The sequence below is a fragment of the Botryllus schlosseri genome, chromosome 12 (assembly GCF_051294905.1).
Source record: "Botryllus schlosseri isolate E-star chromosome 12, Bs_hap1, whole genome shotgun sequence".
In the NCBI taxonomy this organism is placed as follows: Eukaryota; Metazoa; Chordata; class Ascidiacea; order Stolidobranchia; family Styelidae; genus Botryllus; species Botryllus schlosseri.
The window spans coordinates 6,020,147-6,043,249 of record NC_137247.1 but is presented as its reverse complement, the minus strand read 5'-3'; the positions used below and the strand labels follow the sequence as shown (position 1 = coordinate 6,043,249).

The following is a 23,103-nucleotide window of genomic DNA, read 5'->3' as shown; positions in this document are numbered from 1 at the left end:
ACCACTGGTGTAAAGCACCGCCCGCGAGCAGTTGACTACTTTGTAGAATACAATCGATTTTTCGCAATATTGAAGGGCAGTATCGTATAAAACTACAATGTCATCTGTCCTGTATTTAGATGGTCCGACCATCTATTTTACTTGTGTCCGTATGTTGTCTTATTCTCGGTACTTATAATAGGTAACAATAGCCTCACCGACGACAGTGAGGGATCAATAATAATTTTGTGGACACTTCATTTGGCACTAATACTGTGGTTATGTGGATGACGTTGTAGTGACTTATGGCATCAATACTCCGGGTATTTTTTATAACTATTGAGCATATGTAAGACACCGCTTGTGCGAAATTGAACCCGGAGATGACATTCAACCGCAGTCTGGGAATAGAAATATAAGAGCTCCATTGTTTCAGAATTGATATCAATTGACAGTTCTTCAAAGACATAGAGATTTTTGCGGCATTTTTGCTGTTCGCACTACCACTGAATCGGCGTTTATTGAAAACGAGCGATATATAAGAATATACAATATTTATACGGAGAGATCTTGTATTGCACCCTCCACTATTTCCCCTCTAAGACATTTTACGACAATGAATCATACCGCCATCTATTGCAAGAGATGCGCCAGTCGTCATCTCGCTGTTGCACAGAAAGAGAATCCCCTCGGAAATCTGATGGGAGCTTATAAACCCTAGAGGTTGTGCCATTCTGTAATTATCAATGACTTTCTTCTTGCATTCGTCCGAAACATCGATGTTGTCAGCAAAACGAGTCAGAACCACGGCCGGGCTGAAGAGGAGGTCGAGCCGTTATACGAATAATCACTATTATTACGCGGATCACGCGATATGAATAGGACAAGTGTGAAATGGACCTTATCAATCTTATGTGAACAAGAAGTATAGTTACAATAGTATAGGTTAGATACGATATTCCCAAAATTCGTCTTTTATCATGTAGATCAGGGGTGGCCAACCTGCGGCCGTGGAAGGGAATTTGTGCAGCCGTGGACTCGTGATTCGATTAGTATGCGTTGGTGGCCGTCAACATGCAATTTGAATTTACGAATTGACTACCGATTTCTTGAGAGATTTTAATTATTGATGAATTTTTTTTCGCGCTGCGCGCGGTTTACTATCGCTTCATTTTTTAATTTTAATATAGTAGCGCCCTTTGAAATCAGAGCCAACAGTACCGATTCGAACGGCAGAGGATAATGACGCGCCCCATAAAGAAGTATCAACTCGGAATCGTGCGCTCCTCCACTATACCGACAATCCTGATGGGAAGTCAAGAAATAACAACATACAACAAAATGACTGATAACAATTGGACCACCCGAAGATGCATCATCATTTATAACTTTCCCTAAATCTTCGAAAGCACCCCTTCCGTCAACTCTACCGATGAATCAGATCACATGGGCGGAGAAGGGATGAATGTTTGATAGTAATATGTAAAACCACTAATATTAATGACGAAATTCATTAGTGAATCTGAAAAAAATTTCGCGCTTGGCGCGACTATGGGCCAAACCCATAACTTGAGCAGAACACTGACCACTCGCGATTTCGGTGCGTATAATATGCCTATATATGATTAAATAGATTTGTCCGGAGTTCACCGCAAATGGACATAGTAGACACTTTAACATGGGTATTTGGCGTCCAGTTACTTCATTACGACCATGCCCTGGAATGCGGCCGTAGTCAAACTGAGTAGTCGAAATGCGGTCATAAATGACATAAAGGTTGGCCACCCCTGATGTAGATTCTAACTTGATGCTGTTCACTCGAACTCCAAACGGGGCGCATTCTGCAGAACCAAAAATGTATGGTGCATATTTTGTGCGATGCGGTAAGACGAGAACACATTACATACCGGCAGAAAATCCTCTTGTGAAATGGTCCAATGCCGCCTTGGTCATACTATACGGTACACGGCTTAGCAAAGCGGACAGAGCAGCAACGGACGAAACATTGACGATGCAAGCTGAAATAGTTTTGATTTTGACTATCAGGTGAGAATGGCAGTGACAATGGGACCAACGAAAGAACTTTTCAGCCAATGGGTCAACAATATATAATATGCTTTCTAACGTATTCGCACTCTATGTCTAATTCTCTACGTCTGTAGACATATGACGTATACATATCAGTGAGAAAATCTTGCATACGTTGCGAATTTGTCTACGAACCTTTGGATTTCTTCAGATAAGGCAAAGCGTATTTGCTTAAAAATATAGGAGCTCTCACGTTCGCATGGAATATTCTGTCATACGTGTCGACATCTATATACGAGAAAAACAGTTAATCGTTCGTTCCTGTTTCACGGTCTACTTTCTGATACACAGCACACTTAAGCACAGTGTTGTAGGAAACGAAATACCAGGTGTCTTCCAAACGATTGAATCTATTTCGGATTGCCGAGCGAGATAATGTAATGGTGATGTGTCTGACTTCTTGATCGGTAGGTCGTAGGTTCGATCCCCGGCCGGGTCAGACCAAAAACTCGAAAACTGGTATCCGCGGCTATCCTGCAGGTGCTCAGCAATCACGGATAGCATGGAGGAGAAAGAAGTGGGGGTGCAGACTAGATGACCTTACTATAAAGGCCGTATCGCATCTCCGTCGTCGAAGCATCTCGATGGTGCAGGTGAAAAAGATTACCATCTCTCTCTCTCTCTCTCTCTCTCTCTCTCTACAATTTAGTTTGTTACTCGATAATAGCTTACGTTCTCAATCGGCTTCATATCGCCTAAACCTGCATTATTAATGAGTATATGTCAATGCCTCCATATTTTGCAGCCGATTCCTTGATCAGCGCCTCTAGGTTCTTGAATTCGGCGAGGTCTCCAATGAATTCATGAACCTTTGCAAGAATGTCGAGTTAACTGAATCAGCCTACAGATTATTAGCATACATCGGGCACAATTCCACATACTTCAGCTCCTGCGGCTTGACATTTCTTAGTTGCATCGCTTAGTCGTTCCTTGTTTCTACCGGCTACAACCAGTTTTGCTCCTTGTTTTGAAAATTCGATTGCGGTCGCCTCCCCTATCCCGCTTGATGCACCTATCCGCAAACACTGTTGTTATTTACGGCGAAGACAGCAGGTTTGAAATGGAGAAAACCATACATAGGCCATACCGCCATTGTTTATAAGAATTGTTCATATATGTGTCTCATGGAGATGTCGTATAAAACTACAATATTCATATGTATAATAATTGTTACTTGTGTACTTATTTTGCCGTATTCTCAGTAGGCATGATGGGTTACAATAGTTCCAATGACGCTCCGGACACCGATAATACGCGTCAACTGTCACCGATGTCGTGATTACAGGGCTGCCCTCAAGTCATGAATTTTTGATCATGTAGATAGCAACCTTGCATATAGGTTCCCTGACACTTGAAACTCGACTAACGTGACAATATTTCGAGTACGCTTTCAGTAAGCTACGGAAGTACAGACCCTAAAGATGTAGTAAAACAGATCTTACCAGTTACGATCACTACTTTATTTTTGAATTTCCCCATCTCCTCTACGGTGTTGCGTACGTACGTTTGTCGTTCACTGTTTCTGGTCATACCGAAGTATGCCTATCCTTTGTATACCGGTCAGCAAAATTCTACCTGGTTAATGATTGGTCATTCAGATCGTTAAAGTTGAGCTATTGAGTTTTCCCGCTCAGCATTGCACGCTGAAAGTGGAACAAAAAATAAATCGTCGTAATTATCTCGTCATTTTTTCATTATAGTTTACCTGCGGCGAATCCGTGAGTGAAATGACTAAGATCATAGCCGGTCGGATACACAACTGCAGCGACCGCCCGGATACTAGTGGCTTGAAACGGCTGGGAAATCAACCGAGCCAGAATTCGATCATCACCATACGTGACTCCAAAGATGTATACAACCAAGAAGGTTATGCACGCGAAATGGCAATGCGCATATTTTGCCAATGCAGGGGGTTCGCGCTATAAGCTTTACCACAGCGTAATCAGCACCAGATACAAGCTTCAGTCGCCGCATTCAATACATTCTTTAGATTACGGCCAGCACACTGCGGAGTGGCGTCTCATTTATTTGTTATCGGTAGCCCGGACTCTCCGATGTGCGATGGATGCGGCGTCATCGAAAGAGTCGAGAATTTCTTAACTTCATGCATTAAATCTGATCGTCATTGATTGTAATTAACTTATTGCAATAAGTTGCATATCCCGGTCACCCTGCGCTACCTACAGGCTACTTTCGTCACCCCAATTGTCGCCTTCCTTGTTTAATTTGATCGCGGGGCGGATCGACAAATTCCCAAGTCTGACCCCAAACCTGTTTCTTCAAAATGGAATCCGAACCCAATCCAACTCCGGCCGTATCAAAAGAGTATGAATCCGGCTCCGGCCAAAACTAGAGAAATTCGACCAATATTTACCCCGGATCCTGTATAATACTCCCAAGTATTCCGGTCACATTAGAATAAGTAAAAATGAAAAAAATATCCGGTGGATATCCAGCTCATGGACTACCCACGTTCCCGCTCTAGTTCATGTATTCACGGCAATTAATCAATTTTGGCAACTGCTGTCAAAATTGCAATACGCATCGCCGCGAAAAGGTTTTGAGTGGCCCGTGCGATAATTTTCGAAATTTGTTATATCATTATCAAAAAAATGAATGGCCGATATAATTTATTGCGAACTTGCACGGTTAACCAAACCTTAGATTAGCCAGATCGCAAAATTTGGGATGTTGATGACTAAAAACGCAACAGCTTCGATACAAAAATAACACAAAATAGACTGTCTCGCGGCAGATTGATATAACTTTAATTTTGCCGCGTTTGGCGGGATTGTGTGCTTTTAGATTTTTTTGCTCTTAGTATCCTGTCCAGTACAGAATTCAGCAGAACTGAATTCGCTATTATGGTATAGCAGAGTATTCCCGGTATTACTTGCGGCCTTTACGGCTGACATATATAACCTGTCGGCAATAATGCAACTCTGCCAGTGAGTTCCTATAGTAGGATCGTCAGCGATGAGGTTTTGGCCCGCAATGATGACCCGCAATCCTGCTGTCTTTGAAATCAGAGCCCCGCGGTACAGATGGCATCAACAACACATGCGGTATATGCAAGTACCGATATTATTGACTGAATTCACTAAATACACTAATCGCTATAGTACACGCATGCATAGTGATTCTTCAGGACATAAATGTCAGCGATTTTGATGCGTCGTAAGATAGGTCCTGCGTTCACCGATACCGATAGTCTAGCTCTAAAACAAAAGTTCATCAATACTCAAGTGCAATGTTTCCTCTATTTTTTGACGAGTCTGCGCGCATTCACGAACTTCCTGCGTGGTCCCTTGGACAACAGTGCGTAACGACTAAAAAAAGGTCAACACTTCGGATGTTTTGTGCGCATCTTAGATTTTCTGTTCACTTGCGCAGAGAACGTGTCAGCACTGCGCAATTGCGCAGTGCACACGTGCGCAGCTTAGAGGGAACATTGTTCAAGTGGCCCCGCACTGGTTTGGTAAACCGCATGTGCCCCTTTTATCAAAAAGGTTGACCACCCCTGATTTATATTATGAAGAGATGTCATGACGTAAATCACAGCGGATTTTTGAGCATTGGTATACTAGGGTTGCATCTACAACAAATGATTGTTTAAACCACTTTGTTTAAATCATGTTAAAAACAGTATTTTAAACAATGACCTTTTAAAAAAAGAATATTTTCAAGTGGTATAATTATGCTATAATTGTGTAAATGGGATGGTTGGAACCCTCAAAATAGTCGGTTCAACAGCTACAGTACGTTGATATTTCGTCAAAGGAGCTATAATTACCTTTTATTTTCGACAGGGTTGTACCCTAGTCATAAAACTCCGAGTCACAAGTCAATCTAACTTTTATAGTTTTACCTCGAGTCAAGTCGAGTCATTTTCAATTCACCAACGAGTCAAGTCCGAGCCCAAGTGACGGAGTAGAGTGTCGACTCCGAGTCATAGTGTCTTGACTCGAGTCCGAGTCCAAGTCATTGTGTTGACTGTTCAGTTCCAAGTTAATGTCATGTGAAACCTACTTTTTACAACTCTGCTCAAAGATATCGCATGCTTCGCATTCATTCAGCTTCTGGTAGCATTTTCAGGTACCAGTACTGATAGACGAAAACATAATAATTGTGATAACTTTACATTCTTCGAAATTACAATGAAACGCCTGTCCTAGTCTTGGTAGACCCAGTCTCGAGTCATATGACTTGGTCCGAGTCATGCGCAATGACTCGAGTACAAGTCGAGTCAATACACAAATTGACTCGAGTCGAGTCGAGTCATTTTTCATTTATAGGAAAATGACTCGAGTCAAGTCGAGTCACCAAAAAATCGTTACTCGAGTCAGACTCGAGTCATTACAACACTGGTTTTCAATAGTCAATCTCAGTCTATCATAATTGAATATCCGTGTCGTCAGAGCGATAAAAAAACACTGAATAAAAAATATGTCTTAAACAAGGCGCTTGTATTAAAGATGTTTGTTTTAAATTGATTTTTGTTTTAAATGCAACTATATAATTGGTACGAACCACAAAAAAACGTTGTTCCTATCCACATGCGGCTCGGATAACCAGTAACCACTCTTGAGAACTACAGTTATAGAGTAAACATCAAAACTTAGGTAGAGATTCTGGAATCGAACGTGATTGTATACATCAGGGGCGGGCAACATACGGCCCGCGAAGGGATTTTGTCCGGCCCGCGGACAGTTTTCCGTCTTACATGATAATGTGGCCCGCGGCCCCAGTCTTCCGAGATTCCCCACTACTTGCTTACTTACATACACATGTATGCGCAGCGAGCGAGGGTGGAGCTTACGCGTAAGCTCGTCGAAGCGAGAAGACTAGCAATATCGGCATTTACGATGTACTCAACCCTAATGTCATTTGTGGTAATCATGGTGTTTGTCGACTTGGTCATTTACACCAGGCCGATATTTCTTATTTTTGATTCCGTAACCGTCGACTTGCTGCACGGCACACCTCTAGCCTTTTGTAAGACACTACGTATGCCAGGGTTCGCCAAATCAAAACGGGTCGCGGGCCACTTTCAAATTCCGAGGCCGCGGTCTGCATGAATTCAATATCGAGATAAAATAGGCCACACAGTTGAACAACCACGCTATCTCGTCACCTACGAAACCCTAATGAGTTGATATTTGGTCAATTTGGGGTACCGGGCTTATCGAACGCCTTGAAATCTTCATTAAGCATTGTACAGTGTGTTGATTGATCAGAGATAAGCAGACATGGTGGTGCCTGTATGACAATGCTGTTCTCAAATCCACATTGTCTTCGTCATTTCTGGCGAGAACTGGCTTTAAAGTTAAATTCCTGTCGTTAAAATACATTCATTAAACACGATTTATTCCTTTGTATATGTGGATAAATGGGTGAATAATGTATCAATTCAGCAATCTGGCCCACCAAGTACTTAATTTTCAATATCCGGCCCGCCGAATGGAGAAGTTGCCCGCCCCTGGTATACATAGACCTATACGTCATATGCGCTTCCTCCTTTCAGTATTCAAGCTAACTGATTTACCATTCTACAAAAATCGGCGCGTCAAACAGACACATTAATATCTTTGCTGTTCGCATCCACACTGAATCTGCGTTTATTAGAACTTGATAGATAAATAGAACGTATTTATACATAGTGGTCTTGCAGTGAATCATTTACAACCAAATCGCACGGCTGGGTTACGTCATTCTTTCCGATTAAAGGCCATTTACGTCACTAATTATAATTATATCAGGGGTCACCAATACCCGGACCGCGGACGGCAGTTCTGTCGTCACGCCAGTCCGGTTCCGTCCAAGAGTAAAGCAAGGAGTCGGAGCAAGTTGGCAGCGATATCTCCGAGCTCGAAGGACAGTTCAGAGGTTTGGGAGGAGGAAGTGTCTGGAAATAAGTTTGAAGATATGTATGATCACATTTAAATCACAAATAAAATGAAAAAGATTTTGAAAAATAAGAAAATAGAAATCCCAAACCTGTTTCCTCTGCTGAATCTTGGACGCACTCGAGCCCTAGCGACATTTTGCGGTCCTGACAGAGACAGGCGCTTTCCGAATCGGTGATCGCGACGCACATCTCGGTACATGACGATTTATAGCACGGGTTCTTGACTGGCACTGGAAATGGAGAGTGTCTGCTTTGAAACCACAGCAGGGGACAGGAAATCATCATTCATTCATACGCGATGATAACGGAGTGCTATCAAATTTTAAACTTTTGTCACCGGACCTTTGCTAAGTAGAGTAGACCTGGCTCATAGTTTCCATAAAATCAAGCAACACGAAGAACTTGATATTCCTTCGTATGCCCAAAAACTTTCCTCCCTATTACTTATGGTCGGATGTATACTCACTGATGTAAGTCGAATAGAAAGTTTCGTTGAATACAGACAGCGTCGTGATGCGATAGAAATCGGAGGATCCGAAGCTGGCCATTGATGAAATGCCCTCAATCAAGCTGAACCTTCTCAATCCGTCCTGTTTGTCGATTAGAATGTAAGCGAACTCCCCGTGGATCTTGAAACTGGAAAGAAGAGATTTCAACAATATATTTGGGACACAGATTTACGCGAAACAATAACGTTAAATTGTTCATTCGTTCGCTATAAGCTTTTCGACTCACTCTCAGAGGCTAACAAATTTCATATTTACAAATCCAAATCTTGTTTCTGATTTGAAATTCCAATCCAAGTCCAGAATTTATTTAGTCTCATGTTTAAATCTAAGTCCATAACCGAGATCGACTCAAGTTATATAATTTGCTCACTCTGTGATAGAAGCTTTCCTGGCGATATGACTCGACAAGTTGAAGATATTTCGAGCATCTCCGGCGATAGACGTGTTGCTGATGACCGAATGCGACGGCAGTGTGACCTCATAAACGACAGCTTTTTTCGCTTCCACCACGTACAAGCGATCAGCTGAATTCAGGTTTGGGATTGAGAGGTAGATTTAGACGTACAGAGATATAGTTGCGCTACTTCGGTAGTCGATGAAAATAGCGTGAGGCCAGTCTAAATTGTCGAAGACAGTCTCCTTCTGCGATCCGTCGTATCTGCATCGCATCATTTTGCCCTCTCCCGCTTTAGAGTACGTGTCGGTCCAGTAGATGCGTCTAAATCAGTCTTTCTTAACCGTATCGCCAGCGCCCCCAAAGGGGCGATTTGGATTTTCAAATAGGTGGAAACACTCAGGGGGCGATATGGGTGTCGCTGGGCTCAGGGGATGCTGAAGAAAAAGGGCGTCGAAGTAGAGTGTGCAGTATGGACACATGATTATATAGTGTCACAACAGTTCTATAATATCCCCGAGTCCTCATTGCAAATTAACTTTCGACAAAATGTGTCAAATCTCGGAATATATGGCGACAATGTTTGCAACATGTTTCCATGAATGCAGTAGTTTATTATAATTCAAGTAAAATTAATTGTTCGTACTTTTCGATCGTCAATTCCCTGTTAAAATACTCTCGTCACGCTATAGCTCGGATTATTTTCCACAAAATGTTTTTAACTAGGTCTTTTTTTTCGCAGCCCTTTGTACATTAGGGATGCTTTGAAGCTTTTTGGTCAAAAGGATTAACTGAATATATTTGTATTTGAGAGCTACAAAATTAAATCTTCAGAATATTTCTTCATCGTATCATAAATTATGATACTATTTAGTGTTGTGACCCGCAGACTCACATGAACGTTACATGATACGGGTCACTTTTTTTGGAATATATTCATGCTGAAGTACTAAATTCAATGTGAGCAAAGATCTCCACCACTATCTCAGTAGTTGGATTTAGTCAAAGAAAGCAATAAAACAAAACCGTTCGGGATGTGTACACCGGGCTCGAACCAGATGGCATGAGCCAGTACCCGATGGTTGTTATAACATATCACATACAATTATTATAGCCTTAATTAGTCGGATGGTCCTCTGGCGCGATTCAAGCTATTTCCAATAGTGAAGTTCCAACCCGAAAAGACCGACCGGACTTCGAACTCTTAACCCTTGTTTTTACTACCGCACTTAAAATATGGGGGGGGGCAGACCAATGCAATTTTCGAAAAGGGGCGCTGCAGGAAAAAAGGTTAACCCCTTTGAAGGGGGTGTATCATATCTGATATGGCATGTCTCTGTGACCGATTTCTCCGTGTTGACACGCCGTTGGCATCGGGTACTTGGTTTTTTGGAAAGCTGAGATTTTTCCGATTCATTTGGTACCTTACTGAAAAATTTTAGTTCGCGACGAAAATAAAATTACGAAAACCCGAAAAAATTGGTTATCACTTGAAATTTTCAGAGATTTTCTGAGTGGGAAATTTTGTCAAAAATTCTGCCAGAACATCAGGAGTCAACTTGTACGGTATTCCGTGCAACTTTTCATCGTTTCGAACATCAAACCTTGTTTTGGGGAGGTTTCTGAGGGGGTTTGTTAATTTTCAAGAACATGGTCAAGTTCAAGTACAAGTTTATGCCGAAATATGAGTCGTAAACTGGTTTACTAGTCCTGAAAATGGTTGGATATGCCAAGACAAAGTATTCTTCGTTGTTTCATGCGATAAACTGGGCGGTAGGTGTCCGATTCTGTATTTATCTGGAACTTGACCATTATGACCACTCACTGACCATGTCCATATGTGAATTTTTCGCGTATTTTTGATTTTTCGATACCGGGAGAGCCGCGAGGTTTACGGCCATGGTTGACGGCTTGTTCGAAACCTGGCAACGGTGGCTACGCACTGAAGCATCATTTTTGACTCTCTGACGCCATCCTGGGTGTCAGCCTTGGAAAATGAGAAAGAGAGAGAGATTTTTCAGAGAAAATTTTTGTTTATTCAGTCTTATAAAAAACTTAGACATGTCATTGGCTGACGATCGATGGCGGAAACGGTAGAGGGCTATACTCCGGACACTTTTAAACTGCAACATACCATATTCAAGTCACGTTGAGATTACGGTGTGAATTTGAAAAGTGATGGTCAATTCTGCAAAATATGCCCCTCCTTCAAAAGGGTTCAGGACAATTGCTAAATCATTGAATATTTGCGTGATATCGTCAAAATCGTTAGAGTTCACGAATCCGAATCGACCAAATTTTCCACTGTGGTTGGCTGTAAACGTCGATTGGTTGTATCGCAGCATATATGAAACATGTAGTACAAAGCTATACAGTATCCTACACACGTTAACCTAAATGACCTATGTGTGAAATCGTGATCTGTCCACAGTATTGTCATGTCACGATGAGCAATGAAATCGGTATGATCGAAAAAAACACCAAATCATATTTTTTGTGATTGCACTATATTCTTCATGGTCGCATAAAAGGCCCATATATTTGAACCTTACATATCATTCATACGACATAATAAATTGAATAACTCATGTAGGCTACTCAATTTTACCAGCGTTAATGGTGACCCGTTTATATATAAACTGGTACTGCCACTAACTTGTATTTGATGTCTTGCGCAATCATCCGGATATTCGACGTGCTGGTCATGCCCAGATCCGGTTTTACGATGGTTTTTGCCGCTGAGCCATCGCCTGTGGATATCACGATTGAGTTTCTTTCGGAGTCAGAGTAGAACAGCTGTCCCGTGTGCGGGTCTACGATGATACTGTTGGCTGAGAAGCAAGAATATGATTCGAATTTACACGTCGAAAAACTTTTCGGTGATACTATAGATTACTGACCTACGAAGGTTAGTAATCAGAAGTGATACGCCCTACCGTATGAAGAAGCTACTTTGGTGTGTCTGCTGCCATCTAGTGACGAGCGACTCATGGAGGAATCTGTTTTATCGGACCAATACAAATATTGCTGACTTTGATCCACAGCCACAGTTGATGGCTTCCATTTTGAGTCTGAATCAGAATTCTTGTAGGCAATCCAATGACTAATTTAAGGTCAGTCTCTCATACCGATTGGAACGATGCTATATTTAGCAGTTTCGGCGAATGGAATCTGGAACATTCTTCCTTGGCCGGCGTCCGTCACCAAGATGTAGTTGTCCTTCACCAGCTCTGTCAATGGATGAAGTGGTTGAGCAATCGTATGACGGTTTTAAATTCACTAGTGCTGGGTAAAAACAAGTAGGCCTACTTGAGTGAGTCGATCCTGAATCGAATATTATAGGCTTCAAGCAGTGTTGGGATGACTCGAGTCATGTCTTAACTCGAGTCAGACTCGAGTCACCTTTTTCGTATGAATTTACTTGACTCGATTCACTTTGCTAAAATGACTTGACTTGACTTGACTCGGCCTATCAGAAATGTGGATTGACTCGTGACTCGGGGCAAAATTCACGAGTCAATTTCAAGACATCAGGTAATCGGTGTCGATCAAAATCCCTGCATCTTGTATATGGTCGGATTGTTCGCGTAACGCTGGTGTAACCGGTGAGAGCGACCAATCATTTAATGATCGTGCGTTTTACTGAGCTTCCATTGTTCTCTCACGAATAAATTGAACGCAAACGAAGTGATCGAAGCTTACAGCTTACGCTGTCGTAAACTAGTATAGTAAAGTGATTTTTGTTCTCTGTTTTTACCTTAACCAAACCTCTTGTTTTATTGAAACTGAATTCGAATATAGTTTATATAGTCCTCAACCATTGGCGTAGGTTCGAATTGTATCATATCGATTTGTAAATGCGTAATGTATTGCATCTTATCAATTCGTATCTATTAAACTGAGATTTAGCAGTTATAGCCTACGTATATGTGAGCGATATAGCGCCTTCTTGCCTGTAAATTTATCTCTATATTCGTTCATCGTTTCAAAAGCAATGACCACTCAATCTGTATTTCAGATAGCTAGCAAAATGCAATGACCTTATCAGTTATCATGCCTAATACTTCGAAAAGGTAACTTGACTTGAATTGTGACTTGACTCGTGACTTGACTTGACTTGACTCGACTTGACTCGAGTCACCTCCAAAAATCGAGTGACTTGACTTGACTCGAGTCACCTTTGAAAATCGATTGACTTGACTTGACTCGAGTCAAAATGTGTAATGACTCGAAATGACTCGTGAGTCGAAGGTAGAGACTTGATCCCAACACTAGCTTCAAGTCGAGTATCACTCATTATAACGTCGTTAAGTCCTATGACTCGAGACTAGGACGGCCAAGACACTCTACTATCATCTCCCACTATACGGCTCGAACTAGAATATACTCGAATATACTCAGATTCCAATACTCTAATCATTGTTCCCAGCCCAAGTTGGCACTCAACCCTCGCGACTCACCAGGCAGACATTTGTTCGTGTTTGGGTCTAGGAGGTAGCCCATAGAACAACCGCAGACTCTAGTAGCGTTGATTCGAGGTAGACAAATGTGATGACAATCGCTCCCGCCATCACATTCTCCCAGATTCGTAGCTGCAAGAAATGTCCGATATTACAGCAACTTATTGCAGCTTTCATAAAAATCTCTCACAATCGTCAATCGAATGTTCTTCGTTGTGACTGTAAACTGCGACGCCACGTGGTTTACCTCCCAAAGTATACCGGTAAACCGGTGAACCCGTCCGTTTCATGATAATAAACAACGAATAATGAAGATGGCCTTGCGTATCAAGTTCATCGTGCACGTCAGTCACGTAAAGATATTCCTGAACGTGGATTGTTATTGTCAACACGTTTTCACGTGGCAACCACATACCTGATAAGGCGCCACTCCCCAGTATATTGACTCTACTTTGACCTCGTGTATAAATCTGTTGCTACCGTCAAGAAACGAACTCACAATCATGCCCAAGTTGAAATTGAAGTCGGTCCAATAAATTCTGAATGCAAAAGCATTGCTTAAGGCCTTACTTATACAAATGTACAACTATAGATAATTCTAGTTGCCGAAGTCGAGCAAAAAAACGGTAATTCTGATCTAATTTGGAAAATCTGAAAATTTTCTAGTTGTCCAACTCTGCTGACGGCTGTGGTTTTAGGTTTGGGGCTTCAGGCCGCCCGCTAGCAGAAAATAACTTCTGGTAAAAAACGTAATCAATAGAGCGTGGCGTAAATCTGGTAACGTAATGCGAAACTCTGCGTGCTCAATGGTCACCAGCCTGTCAACTGTGTAATCCACGGTGATTCCTGTAACGTCGTAAATCTCCGGAAATTGGTGCAAGATGGCGGGGTCTTGTCCGGATAAGTCTGTTCTGATGATTTTCGATCCGAGTGATTTGTAAGTTGAAAAGAAAAGATACCTGAACGACATGCATTGAAGCTCTGAGCGATGAAGCGTCTTTAGGAGGATTCAAACCTTTTGGTTGAATGTATCGCGATACCGTAGGCTGGATCCGGTGCAGTTCGATATACAGGGGTGTAATGAGTCAGTGTACTGTCAGCGGCCATCACCAACTTCATTTCCGAATCGCTCCAGTACACATTGTTTGTTTTCCGGTCGAACGCAATGAATTGGATTCCCCGCGCCATCCCTTCCAAGTATTTCGTCAAAATCCTTTTCTCCATGTGCCACACACCGATGTACTCGGACCTGTTACCAGGACACGTAGCGGCATCTCAATAACCGCGAGAAAATGGGTCTTGCTTGCAGATTGCATGTCATAAGGCAGCATTTAAACAAACTTGAAAAAATAGCAATGTTTAATGCAGGGGCGGGCAACTTCTCCAGTCGGCGGGTCGGATTTAGGAAGATTAAGTACTTGGCGGGCCGGATTGCTGAATCGATATATTATTCGCCCATTTATCCACATATACAAAGGAATAAATCGTATTTAATGAATGTATTTTAACGACAGCAATGTCACTTCAAAGCCATTTCTCGCCGATAATGACGAAGACAATGTGCATTTGACAATAACATTGTCATACAGGCGCCACCATGTCTGCTTCTCTCTGATCAATCAACACACGGTGCAATCCTTAATTAAGATTTCGAGGCGTTCGATAAGCCCGGTTACCCTAATTTACCAAGATATCAATTCATTAGGGTTGAGTAGGTGACGAGATAGCGTCGTTGTTCAACTGTGTGGCCTAATTAATCTCGATATTGAATTCATGCGGCCCGCGTCATCTACGAAATTTGAAAGGTAGCCTGCGACCCGTTTTGAGTTGGCGACCCCTGGCATAAGCGGTGCCTTACAAAAGCATAGAAGTGTGCCATGCTACAAGTCCGCGGTTACGGAATCAAAAATAAGAAATATCAGCCTGGCGTAAATGACTAGTGTAGTCGAGGAGAATCATGATTACCACACCACAGACGACATTAGGGTTGAGTGCATCGTAAATGCCGATAATGCAAGTCTTCTCGCTTCGACGAACTTACGCGTGAGCTCCACTCTCGAGACGCTGCGCAGTGCGCATACACATATATAATAATAACATACAGTCACTAAAATTTGACGTAGTAAGCAAGTAGTGGGGAATCTCGACAGACTGAGGCCGCGGGCCACATTATCATGTAAGACGGAAATCTGTTCGCGGGCCGGACAAAATCCCTTCGCGGGCCGGATCCGGCCCGCGGGCCGTATGTTGCCCACCCCTGGTTTAATGTCTTGTGGTGGCGCATTATTACCTAACGCGAAACGAGGTATCATAATGTTTTGTCATACCGCCCTCGTCAATGGACCAATGTTTGTGATTTACTTTCTCATTCGAGAGTTTATTTCACACACACAAGAAACGCTTCGCATAAATAGTACGATGTTGGCAATTAAATAAGTAAGGAAATTGCCCTTTCTGATATGCTTCTGTGTTCTGGTACGTTCAACACGTCTATTCCAAAATTATCGTATGGTGTGACTTGAAATAATGCTTCCATATCAAAATCTTGATGGAGATCAATCAAATCAATATTTTAGTACGTCCGTCATGCATGGAAGGTTGAAATATTAAATGCCGCATTGCAGCTTTGAAGTATTTATAAGAGTAAATTTTGGCTCGCAAAAAGTTTTTGAAAAAAATATGTGAAAGGTTAGTGATGGACTCTGGCATAGGCCTTTTCGTACTGGTGCACCCCATCTTAATTTTAAGAACAGCACTGATCTATATCACCTGAAATCGGTGAAATACAAAATTTTTCTTCGATAATTCGCTGCCAATGCCCGATATTCTGTTCCGGGTAGGTCTGAGGACGTGATAGCCGACACGCTGAATGACCCGCTGTCGTCAATGTCTTTTCGAACTACTTCTGGGTCAGCCTGAAACAAGAGTAGAATATAATTCAGCAATGATCAGATTCGGTGAAAATACACGAAATTTTGTGGTCGGGTGCTTGCTCTGTCGCGAAATTCGAGACGAGTTTGAAACGGCGTTTGCATTCAGCTTTAACTTACGTGTAGTTTGAGCAAGTAGCTGCTTTGAGAGGTGGAGTTGTAGCTCGTCCATATCACAAGAGAATCGTCGGCTGTTTAACAGAGACCCAAAAAGTGTCTCTCATGCAAATAAGCGCATGGCATGGCTTGCGAATACTCACGACATTTCGTTATGTTACAATACTCCCTTCGCGTGTCGTTGTCGGTTGTGTAACACCAAGTCCCACGCAAATCAGAAGATGGATTTCTGAACAGGACGGGATTTGTGAGAGACTTGGACAACTCGATAATACCAATTGTCTAATTCGAATAATTCGAGCAAATTCTGCTTTAATTTTAATTCTAATATGATTTGGAAAACCAGAAAAATTTCTGTACAGTTATCCAACTCTGGGTTGCGACACTCTGACGTGACATTAAAAATCAATACCTGCAGTAATTGTGATGAGGTCCGTCGTGGGGGAGGCGCTTCGGTTTATGGGGAATTTCCACATCCCAACGCTGACAAGTGCGACCTGACGCCGTTCTGTTGATTTTTCCGACGTAGTAACGACTTGGACCATCCACGCATTCTGAAGTGTAGTGCTAAGTCAAATAGTGGGACCTAGGGTATAGGCCATATGCTATGCAGGGCACGCTATGGTATGGAATGGAATGGAATCGTTCCATATCATACTTGACAATTTTCCATACCATGGCAACATTCTTCCATACCATATTTGATACTTTTTCCATACTTTCGCAACTTGCCCAACCTCTCGAGTGATATTCTATTTTTGAAGTGTGGAATAGTTCCGGCGTTCTAATTACTTTGGATGAAATCATCTATACAATTGAATAGTATATTCATATTGAAATGAATATATATGAATATGAATATGAATATGAATATGAATATACTATTCAATTGTATATTGAAGTTCTGTACCTCCAAGAAGCTCTTGAAATCATCTATTTAAACAGCCCTGATGCACCAATGATATCCCCAGTTTCTTTATATCATATGTCGTCAGCGATGTAGGAACGTATAATATATACACACGGGATTATTTTGGACATCACACCAGACTATCAGACATTTAAATCTAATGTGGTAACGCACTGCTAGCAGTAACATCATCTACAAAATTACATAAAACAAAGGTTTGTCCAATTATAAGATAGGTTCCCAACCGAAATCGATATTTCTACCCTTTATAATTGCTCATCCAAGAAAATATGGTAAGACTATGTTTTGTAAAGACTTGCTATTGGTGAAAGTTAAGACCGCCAGAATGGAACAGCACGCAATAAAATTAATGAGCAGTGGACTGGTAACCGTAAACGCAATGTTGCGCCTCCGTAAAATGCATATGTAAGGTAAGCCGACAGAAAAATAGGAAGGGTTTGAAATTTTTCCAAATGTAACAAGGTAGCGTCAATTTACATGAGCAAATTCCAAATATAACGCATGGGTCGGCTAAAAATATTCATGTAACTTCTGCATTCTCAGAGTCTTCGATTTTAAAACTCTGCGAAATGCAATTTGTAACGCGACAGTGGTTGAATATCATTCATTTTTGATGATATTTAGATTGGAATAACTATCATTAATATTATTTTCATTCATATGCGCGTTGCGCAACTTCATGTTGTCTTCAAATAGATGTCGACCTGGATGGGTGAGTCATGAATCACAATTTGAGATAAGAACATAGACAGGAAGCGATTTTCTGTTGTATGCAATCAATTTGACAAATCGAAAGTAGGATTTATTGTCATGATTCCGGCAAAACTGTCAAAGTATGGAAAAAGTATGGAAGTGTGGAAAAAACGTTCCATACCCCACTTGAGAAATCTCCATACCATACCATACTTCCACATTTTCATATTCCATACCAAATGTTCGTTCCATACCATACCATGCCCTGGTTATAGGGCAGGAGTGGCCAACCTGCGGCCATAAAAGGATATTCGTGCGGCAAAAGGCGCCGACTTTTATTTTTGCATGGGTAGCGGCAGGCGCGTAGCCAGGGGGTATCGAAACCTTCTCCTTTTGAAACGCAAAACCCCGTCATTTCGAAATTACCAGTCTGATGCTAATATTCAGTTGCAATTCAACATGTCGTGTTATCAGTGTTACGCGTGGCCGTGACCAATTAGCGAGATTCGTCTGTGCACGCGACGCGATCTCCCGCTGAGATCATTGCAAAATTAGGTTATTGATTGCCGAACGCTCGGCATTCTTTGCTGGACTGAGCAGTAACATGGCGCAACAATTCTGGAACACGAAAGACAGACAGGAATTATGATTACAAACGAGCGCGGCCAATCAGTAATTATCCCTTACCGCCAACACAATGGGTTTTTACTTAGTATTGAGTAGCTTGCATCGCGACAATTGGTTGCTGATTAAAACATCGATTTAGACTGCATTGCTGCATTTCCCGATTTACGTTCGCAAATCATAATTGGATTAATATTATGGGCACTGGAATAATTTCCAACTACCAGGCACACACAATAAAACACTGTTCAGTGTTCAAGTGTTCAACTTTGCGCTCTGGGAATATTTATGACAAAAATGATTCACAAAGTATTTTGAACGCGGCTGACGGCCATCATCGATGCAATTATTGCATTTTAATTTGTAGAAGGTGAACGTATATTTGGTCGTCAAATCGGGATAGGAGATGGTGTTTCTCAGAGCGCGTGATGAAATCTACGTTTCTAGCAATGAGGTCGAATTTTGACATTTCACAACGATCGTTAGTTTGCTGAAATCAGTACCAGTACGCAATGCGAAATACATAGTAGTGAAGAATTTTATCGGACTGTACAATCGGCCGCGAAGGTTGCGCTGATACCGAAATTGCAGACATACCGCAAATCAGCAATAATTACAATTACAGGGTGCGCGAGTCATACCTAAATACCCAGATTCGGCAATGGCATAGAGCACAATTTGTTTAGACGCGGGCATAAGTTTTAATCAAAAAGATACATAAACACAAACAGTATTACACTCAGAGATTGTTACTGTTTGGCGAAAGTGTTTCTGCGGACGGTAGCAGGCCTGCATACGGACGCACTAAATCAAATCACCGACGATAGTGCACATGAGATATCGACGATCCATTTCGCATACAAACGATTCTCGCTAATTTGCAGTACGCAGCATCGATAATACGTATTGTGAATTGACATTTCAAAAGGACGGGATTTTTAGTGTGAAATGATGAACTCACTGGCTACGCACGTAGTGTTTTAATGCCGACAACTCGCTGGTTAATATCAGCCCGGGGCCTACGGCCTACGTAGGTCTCGATCAGCCAGTCGAATTTGATCATGAAATAGTGTGACTTAATTATCAAGGTGTTATTGCAGCAAGAGCAATATGGGTGCATGCCGCAACCTTATTAATGGGAATACAAATCCCGATGGTTTGAGATTCGATCCGCGATATGGTTGCGCCCGATAGAGTCCGTCCAGCAATGAAGTTTATTGGAACATAGAAGGTTCCCGCACAAACAAATCGAATAAATTCATAATTTGCCCCACATAGAATCTCTTGTTGCATCAATATTTGACAACGTAATTCAACGTCATGTACTGCACAATGCGCAGTATTAATAACAAATCAAACACCGACAATGTGACATCGAGGGAATACGAACGTATAAAGCAGACAAGAATTAGTAGCCTACAGATGATAGCAAACGAGAATGCGCGCATCTAATCAGTAATTCCTCAGCTTGCGTACAGCACAATGAGGTTCCGAGTCTGACATCGCGACAATTGTTTGTTCATTGTAACGATGTTTGAGCTGCATTACTGCATTTCCAGATAAAAGTTAGCAAAGCCTTGCTAGAGTAATGAATATGCGCACTTTGCGCAGGAATGACTTTCTCTTCGAAGGCATACACAAACCCACTTTCCTATTTCGCAATCGCGCTCCAATTAAAAAGACTATCACGAAACTAACTCATGAATTATTTTGTAAACGAATATGCGCGCAAATACAACTTAATTGAGAGAAGTAGAACGTGAATTCGTTCGTCTGGTCAAGAGAGGAGATGGTGTTTCTCGGCGCAAGCGTGTCGAAATCGACGCCGTCAACGAGGTCGCTTCGATTGTATGATTATTAGTGATTACAAATCACGGATTACACTTTATTGGGTGTTTTAAGCACTAGTTCGTCGTCGTCGAAGAAGCTGAGTATTCAATTATTCACGGGCGCATCGGTTAATGGTAAATGGTTGGCATTTACGCGATATCATGGACTCGCTAATTGACATATTAGACGTAGGCGTTTAAGCATTTTGCATGGGGTGGCCGCCACTCCATAATTGCGTCATGGGGTGGGTGCGCCACCACGCCACCCCGTAACTCGGCGCCTATGCGTGCGACCGTAGACACGTAATACAATTAGTATGCGTTCGCGGCCGTTGACATGCAAATTGAATTTAGGAATTGACTCCGGATTTTTTGAGAGATTTCAATTGATCTTGAAATTTTCTTCGCGCTGTACGCGATTCAATTCGACGTCATTTTTCAATTTCAAATATGGTAGCGTCCTTTGCAATCTGAGCCCCACAGTACCGATACGAACAGCTGAGGAAAATGATTCATCCCATATAGAAATACCAACTTGGAATCGTGTGCTCCTCACGAAAGAAATTTGTTTGTGGTACGTTTGGGGTAAGGATGGTGTGAACGTGAGGTTCACGTTCGCGTTCTGTGTGTGAACCTCAAGAATTTAGAGGTTCACGTTCACAAACGAACCTTGGTGCGTTCTGCACTGTGAACCTTTTCATATAGTACAATTATTGCTTCATTATAACATTTGTGGTTGAAATTTATTGCATTTCAACTCCGCGTCACTCTATGGCGCTGGCAGCATAAAAATCAACACTAGACGAGCATGCACCTTGACAATCTCAAAAATTTTACTTGCTTTGTTACAGTAGTTTGCTCCAAATATCCAGCTTTCTGTTTGTGATACGGGCATTAGTGACTCTCTGCTGTGAGCTTGACCCGCAATCACACAACATCAAGAGTGAAATACACTGCATGTAGGTAGTCATGCAGATAGTCAGCGAATGATGCTTATCCAGCCAATCAATGAAATTTGTATCGTAGTCTGATGTAAAAAAATCTAGCCGGCGTACGGGGTCAATCTTGATTTCATATGTATATTGTATCATAAAACCAAAACGTGCGATTGGGGTGTTGGCTACTACTGTGCAACTTGTTTAAGGGATAATATCGGTATCAAATACATAAACCCGTTTTACACTCTGCTCAATATCAACGTAGCAATACTCAGACGCAGAATACAATGTCCGATCTGGCCTAGACTGTTAAGGCGTAAGCTTTTATTCTCTTGCAAATCCTCGTCGAAATTGCTGGCAAAGCGACGGAAGATATTGAGTTCATGGGTTTTTACATCATTTGATTGCCGCGGTTGATACATTTGGCGACGTTTAAAACTTCAATATGTACTTCAGCATTGCGGCATTATGTGGCCCGAGTCGTCGCTACGTATCGTGTACATTAATATAGGCTATTTCACTGAAATACAGGGTCGAAATTAACAATATGACGTCACGTGACGTCATGAGGTTCACGTTCGCGTTGACATAGAACCTTTCAAAAAGGTTCGCGTTCACATGAACCTGAACCTTTTAGAGCAGTGGTTCTCAACCTTTTTGTCTTTGCGGACCCCTTTCGGACCGTCACGGACCCCCGCGGACCCCCACGAAGTTTTAGTTCAAATTTAGATCAATTATCGTGCAGTCGTCATCTGTCTTGTGCAAATGATAACTGAAGACTGAGTGATAAACAGCAACAAAATGACTTTTCTTGAAAATAGGATCATAAACTATTTATGTAGAAATTGGGTTGTCTTCTATTATTTCAAAGCGAATTCTGCAACTGCATTTCTTGAAATACGTAGTCGTGTCTTGAAAATCCACGCCTTGGATTTGATATGAACAAGTGCAGAAAATCCATTTCCACAAATATAGGTGGTGGCGAATATAATAATAACGCGTAACGCTTCCGAAGACACATTTGGGTATGATCACAACAAATATGGCACCAAAAATGACAATTTTTTAATGTACATATATCTTCAAGCCTGGTCATTTCTATCTAGCAGTTTAGCTTGAAGTTATTATGGAAAAATGGTTATGTATATCACAGGAGAAAATAGATTTTTGTACAAACATTTCGAAATCACCGAGATTGACCTTATACATACAACTTTTTCCACAACCCCCAGCAAAACTGTTATGTTCGTGCATTTTACGTTGATATCGTTTGTTTCTTATTTGTCTAGGATTAGTAATTACCGCCAATCATTATTTCCTCGTGTGTCGTGTGTCGTGCTTCGTATTTATACCCTGTGTTCTGTTGTCTACTGCTCTTTTCATTTAACTGCACTCTGGATCGTGTCGCTGCCGTAAAGTTATTCTGCTGATAATATACTGATTCTGTATTGCAACCTCGTCGCATTGAGTTATTGTTCAAACAAGGTCGAGACATAACAAAAACATCTCTAAACAGCAAAAGGTTTGTATCAGTAGGCTATTGGCAATTTAGCAATTGGAATGAGTCTGCACAGTAGGATATTTCATCTCAGACGGACATTCTGTTGATGTGAGCTTTGGAGTTTTACTAATAATGAAGCGAAACTGCCTCGAGATTTTCCGAATTTAAAGAAGTACAAATTAGGTTGTCAGCTATTTTGAGG

General features: G+C 41.7%; 1 protein-coding gene and 1 pseudogene across 2 annotated transcripts; both read right to left on the bottom strand.

The window, feature by feature from the left end:
• Positions 1-700: 700 nt before the first annotated feature.
• Positions 701-3,546, bottom strand: LOC145452709 (putative oxidoreductase TM_0325; annotated as a pseudogene). Its single transcript, XR_013919482.1, has 5 exons — positions 3,510-3,546; positions 2,949-3,079; positions 2,769-2,876; positions 2,203-2,295; positions 701-1,997 (listed from the first exon to the last, which is right to left on the bottom strand). The product of XR_013919482.1 is annotated as a putative oxidoreductase TM_0325 (transcript).
• Positions 3,547-7,851: 4,305 nt separating this feature from the next.
• On the bottom strand, positions 7,852-17,192 carry LOC145452708 (low-density lipoprotein receptor-related protein 6-like). The gene is made up of 18 exons (XM_080330871.1): positions 17,178-17,192; positions 16,798-16,952; positions 16,529-16,614; positions 16,389-16,459; positions 16,108-16,253; positions 14,354-14,587; positions 14,157-14,297; positions 13,754-13,877; positions 13,529-13,703; positions 13,339-13,470; positions 12,007-12,108; positions 11,815-11,949; positions 11,535-11,709; positions 9,069-9,202; positions 8,855-9,008; positions 8,442-8,611; positions 8,065-8,205; positions 7,852-7,972 (listed from the first exon to the last, which is right to left on the bottom strand). Exons 1-18 carry the CDS (start codon positions 17,190-17,192, stop codon positions 7,866-7,868), a joined length of 2,397 nt encoding a protein of 798 aa, XP_080186997.1. The 3' UTR covers positions 7,852-7,865.
• Positions 17,193-23,103: the final 5,911 nt, after the last annotated feature.